Here is a 6,000-nt window from a genome sequence, read left to right as displayed (position 1 = left end):
CCCCCGTCGTTCCCCCCGTTTCCCCGTCATTCCCGCTTCTGTTCAGGGAATTCCGAGTGTACACTCGAGTTTCCTCAAGAAAAGCCACGTAAGAAGCTGCGAAGGAATTCCCAAGCGTGTGCACAATTCAACGAACAGCGCGCTGCAGCGCTCCTGATAATAGATCATTTTTTCTTTCCACGTGGCGTTCTTTCTTGCAATGTCATCTCTATCGCACACACTGTGCACGTTGCTCCGTGTTATACAGCTAATAACTAGTTTAAAACATCCGACATTGCTTGGATTATCACAAAGTGTTTAGGGGACGACATCAGGAGGAAACAATGAGTTTAGTTTTCATGGTAGCCTATCCCTAGTAGAGATGTGCGAACTATTCGAATCGAATGGAATCAAGTGAAATTCGATTCAATTCAAATTCGAATTCCTATGATTCGAATTCGAATAATTCGAAAATTTCGAATAGAAAAGATTCGAATACGGATCGTGCACATTAGTATTAACGAAGAACTATTAAAGACATCCAGCCTTACGGGAATTAGCATGACTTGAAAAGTTTTCTATACATTAAGATTTTCTTCAAAAATATTAAAACAAGATGATGGCTTCTAGATAAACTCTTACCGACAACTGTCGGATCGATATGTGTCGTTGCGCAGCTTTTAAGGTTGGAACTGTATTCCATAAGCGTTTACCGACTATATATTATATATCTCTTACCTTAAAATTGATATCACATAATCAATGTTACCTCTTTCTCTGTTAGTTATTGAAGTCACTATTTTCATGTTGAATTCAATGATTATGTTAATTAAAAATTCTTTTAACGATTCGATTTGGGTGAAATTTCATCGATTCGATTCGATTCGAATTTGAAATTAAAGTCTGAGATTCAATTCGATTCTACATTAAAAATCTTTGATTCGCACATCTCTAATCCCTAGTAACACATACTGGTTTCACGTACAGTAAGGATCGATTTTTCAATGATAGGTTAAACTTAGCTTTCAAGTTAAACTCTGTTTAAACAAAACAAACGCATTGTTAGAATTGTTTAAACTTGAATTCAAGTTTATTGAAAAATCGCTCCAAAAGCGTACTGCTTGTTTCTTCTGAAAAAGAAGGTTTCTTCTGAAAAAGAAAATCAAGTGTATAGTCTTGTTCTACAAACTTTGAACTAAAATATGTTTACTTTATATGACGTCCAATTTCCTGCATTGTCGATTATAGCCTGACAACGTCGAGGCATGTTTTTGACAAGGTTTTCAGCTGAAGTTTCTGGAAGTGACCTCCATATTTGCCGTAACTTGTAAGATAATTGTTTTAAATTGAAGACACGTTTTCCCCCGAGCTTCGACTTCATGGCTGCCCACACAATTTCAATTGGATTAGCATCTGGGGACTCGGAGCCAATTATTGTCGAAAGCATACCTCGACGTTACCAGGCTATAATATACTAATGCAGGAAACTGGATATCATATTAGATAAACGCATTTTAATTCAAAGTTTGTGGAACAAAACTATATATTTGATTTCAATCTTTTTTATCAAGGAAAACAAGCAGTACGTTCTTGTGCTATTTACTGTACGTTTTCTAAACGTACGTAATGTTTCGTTTGTAAAACGTTTTTAAACGGCCGTTTTTAAACGGCACGTGCTATCTAGGATATTTTCCTCAGGATCTCAGAGAGTATACAAGTCGAAATTTTAGCTCTACTTTCGATCTAGCTTTTCTGACATCTGTATATTTTGAAGGACCAGATTGTATGATTAATACACGTAGAAAATGAAGTTTTATTTAGCGCTTTTAAGGCTTGATCCACAATGTGCTCTTTACATCCTGTTTCTTTTTTTATCTCTTTCTAGCTCTAAGCTTAAGTTTTAAGTGAGAGAAAAACAGAAAATAAGAAAGGAGAAGCAAATTATATTCTATCATTAAATGACAGAAAAAATAAGATGTTCCTTTGTAGATTTTCAAGATTTTTAGGAAAAGCTAATAGGTTAAATAAAATCAAAAGAATGATATAGGTTTCCAAATTAAGTCACCATTAAGGGCCGATTGTCCCAACTTCTTGGTAAGTTAATTGAAAGTTAAATCATATGTCGATCTTTGTTTTTCCTTCAACTTAGACAAAGATAGAGATATGATTTAACTATCAGTTAACTTACCAAGAAATTGGAACAACCGACTCTAAAGCAAGCATTTGATCTATTTTTTGTAGCTGCACTGCTGAACTGGCGCGATAAGTCAGAGTGAGACAAGTATATTTTTTCTCACTCTAATTTATTGCGTCAGTTTAGCAGTGCATCTACAAAGAACAAAGAAATCTATTAAATAGAATATTGAGATCGAAAATAAGATCGCAATTTCAATTCGAATAATTATACAAAATTTCGCTTAAATCGGTCAAAGGTCTGACGAATGTATGAGGAACGGACAGAGACAGACATTCTATTTTATACACATAGACAGAGAATATTTCAAGTCGCCAGGGACCACCGTGCAATCCGCTTTGCGATCGCGAACTGCAATCAGCGCGAGTCATGCAAACTCGCAAACGCAAGAACGAGAAATCAAGCGCAAGCAAACGCTTCGCGCGCTGTGAATTTCCCGAAGACATGGTCTCGCGATTAAATTAGTAGTTAGCCCGGACCCGCAGCTGATTCCATGATAAATCAACTAATTAAATCAGCCGAGGAGTGTCACGAGACGGACTCTCGGTGAGACGTTTCTTTCTGATGAAGAAAAAGCTGCGGGTGCACGTTGCGAGAGCGTCGTCAGTGGCAGTGGGACGAAGGGAGAGAAGCAAATGAAAGAAGATAAGAATTGGAGTGATGATATTGTATCTCGGGGCGACGTGGGTGTGCAGTCGAGGACGCGATTGCTGTGGGAAAGACGAATTTTCTGAGCCGCGCATTGTCGGCCCGTTTGAAGTACTTAATGCCGGATGAACGTACACGAGCCAATGAAGTTCAATCGTTGGCCTCGGTATTGTGCGCATATTATTCGTCACTGAGAATCGGCATTGCCCTCGTTTGATTGTAACTGTTGCGTACGACGGCAGCGTCTCGGCGGATAAACTTAATTGCTGTCGTGTGTCCCCTCCTTTTGCTCCTCGTGCTCCTTCGTAGATTCAACCCTCTTTCGCTCGATGCTCGCGCGCGGATTATCAGACTCATTTCACATCGAGGTAACTGAGGCTGAGTTGCGAAATTCGCTGATAGTAATGAAAATATAAACGCGGCTCGCGTTTTACGCACAGGCGTGATTGAATCAAGTTGACCCGAGAGTCATGTTGTGACTGTACGTTGTTTTATTCTCAGAGAAACAGTGGATCGTAAAATGTTCTCTGTAGAACGTAGGGGTGCTTTCCCTTCCTTATTGTGAGGAAAACAGTGAAAAAGGAACCGTAAAATGTTCCTTGTAAAACGTAAGTACTTTCCCTACTTATTGCGAGGGAGAGAAAACAGTAGAAAAGAAATTGCAAAATGTGTCTTTTAGAATGTAGATACTTTTTTCTTTCTTATTGCGAAAGAAGCAAAATATTCCTTGTGTTTCTAAAATACAGAAGTACTTATGTAGAAAGAGTAGTACTCATGCTCCTAACCGGAAATTTCGCAATTCCTGTTCCACTATTTCTCTCGCAAAAAATACATGAGCGAAATGTAAAGTCAACCCAAGGAAGTGATCTTTGGGTCAACTTTGCCTGCTGTCCCTTACTATAGATTTTCAGTGCTTTCCGAACAGATTTTGTACTTTCAGTAGATTTCGGGAACACACGCCTATATATAAGACCTAACAACGAGAGTAGAAGAGGAAAGAGTCGCGCACGGAGGAAATCCATGCTTGTTACACGAAACTTGATTCGTATCCGGCAGCTAATTCGACCTGTCGTCTCGCACTTCGTCGACTCTCAAGTAGATTTAGCTTCCCGCCGCCTCATTGCAAATATTTCATCCCGCGCGTATCACGCGATCAACAATACACATATATAAATTCTCGAATTTACTGTCCGTCGTTCTCCGCTCGGGTGACGGAACCTGTAATTTTTTCGAGGCGCGATTTCTGTTTCTCCTTTTCTACTCTTTCTTTTTTTCTTGTTTTATTTTCGCCGTTTACTCACATATGCAGCAGGCGGCGAGCATTTTGACGGAGTCATCGGGCGGCACGCAGTCCGGGAAGAACGGCTTGAGAACGTAGACGCTGAAAGTCAGGGCCACGATCGCCTGGCTGCAAGGTCGCACTATCATGCACTCGACCCACAGTCGCACGAACGCCAGGAAGGGCCCGAAAGTCTCCATGATGTACGCGTAATCCGCGCCTGACTTGCGTATCATGCATCCGAGCTCGGCGTAACAGTAGGCCCCTATCTGTCGATCGGAAGCCCGAGAGAAGATTAGCCGAGGTTGCATCCCAAAATGCCCTTTTTGAGGAAATTCTACTCGATTTTGTAGTAAATGTAACGTAAGCTATTGAATAAAATTTTTCTTAAAAAGAACATTTTGGAACCCAAATTGATCGAACAGGAAAAAAGAGGAAGAAAAATAGCGAAGTTCATCTTCATGATAAGATGAGAAATAAATTCAAACAAGCAGATATCTGCGTGCTTAAAAGTCGAAACATCAAACGACTTATGACATGAATTTCATTGATATATTGTTTGCTCGCCGGCAGATCTGACTTGCTACTTTTTTATTTTCATTTCTTCACTTGAGCACGCTTGGTGAAGAATCCCGAATCGAAAAGCGCGTCTCCAAATACCGCGATACGATAATGTGATGCGAGAATGTATCGTATAAAAATAGTCCGGAATACGATATTATACGAAATATGATGTGTCGTCTTTCAATCGTGACTGCGTGAATAACGGAATAAATTAAGTTATTTTTTATCTGGAGGAAAAGAAATTGGCGCAAAAAAAGGATATTCTTGTTTGGAAAGTATCTTTACTTTTGACATATTAATCTTCAAATGAGACTACACAGCGTTGATTAACGAAAATGAGTTTTGTAAGGATATATTTTATATGATTCAACAAAGAAAAACCTGTGTTCTTATTATTTAAAAATAATTTTCGTTAAGCACAAAATATTGGATTGAGAAATGATGTTTTTCAATGTGTATTATATATCTAAAGTTTTCCTATCCATTCGAAGCTAATATATTCAAATTAACAATCACTGATCTATCTATGAAACAATCATTGTTTCATATATAAACAACGATATATAATTTTGTCTGAAGAACTGTATTGTTTTGAATTTAAACAATTATTTGTTTGAGTTGAATACAAAATATATTGACGCAAGCACACGTTATTTTCGCATGCTATGTAATCTCAATTGAGAAGATTAACATATTAAAAAATAAAGATATCTTCCAAACAAAATGTCCCTTTTTTCTTAACACATAGCGAGTATGATTGTTAACCGATTGAAAATCATATACAGTAACTCTAATAGTACGAGTGGTAAGTTTATTATTCCGACTTCCATGAAGCTATGCGATATAATACCCTTATATAACAAGTTCTTGTCTCAACCCTTCTACGTATGATTATTCCCCTGCTGTTGGCAGAGTAAATCGATGATTACATTGAAGCGATTACATTCAGTCAGATCACGCAACGGTCACGTTCTTTTCCACGAAATCCATCCTCTCTTTTGCGTCAGTTTTTTTTTAAGTTTGCGTGTAATTTTATTTTGTAAACTTTTAAAAAAAATACTGGCAATCCGGAAGATATTTGCTTGTGCAAATAGAATTCTAAATAAATAGAAAAGCGATAAGTACGAAAAGCCGCCGTCTATTTTTTCCAAATTCGGTAAACTTGGCCGATGGAATCCAGTTCTCGGTTATATTAAAAAAAGATGCGTGAGACAAACAGAAGTCAAAGCAAAGAGAGATTAAGGTAAAATGAAAAATTTACGTAAATAAACGTACTCACATCATAATTAATAATTGCTTGCTTATAATTTTTACTGGCTGTATCAAGCTGCAGCAA

At 37.9% G+C, this 6,000-nt stretch overlaps 1 protein-coding gene across 6 annotated transcripts in view; it reads right to left on the bottom strand.

Moving 5' to 3' along the window:
* Positions 1-6,000, bottom strand: part of LOC116846119 (large neutral amino acids transporter small subunit 1) — a 58,530-nt gene that overhangs the window by 35,511 nt on the left and 17,019 nt on the right. For all 6 annotated transcript variants that reach the window (XM_032819587.1, XM_032819591.1, XM_032819590.1 and 3 more), the window contains exon 3: positions 4,123-4,369. In XM_032819587.1, the coding sequence (XP_032675478.1) occupies positions 4,123-4,369 (247 nt within the window). The remainder of the gene's footprint in view (positions 1-4,122; positions 4,370-6,000) is intronic.

This window comes from Odontomachus brunneus, unplaced genomic scaffold (genome assembly GCF_010583005.1).
Source record: "Odontomachus brunneus isolate Ranch 3 - 2012 unplaced genomic scaffold, Obru_v1 Obru_scaffold_060, whole genome shotgun sequence".
Lineage (NCBI taxonomy): Eukaryota > Metazoa > Arthropoda > Insecta > Hymenoptera > Formicidae > Odontomachus > Odontomachus brunneus.
This window is presented reverse-complemented; position numbering and strand designations above follow the sequence as displayed.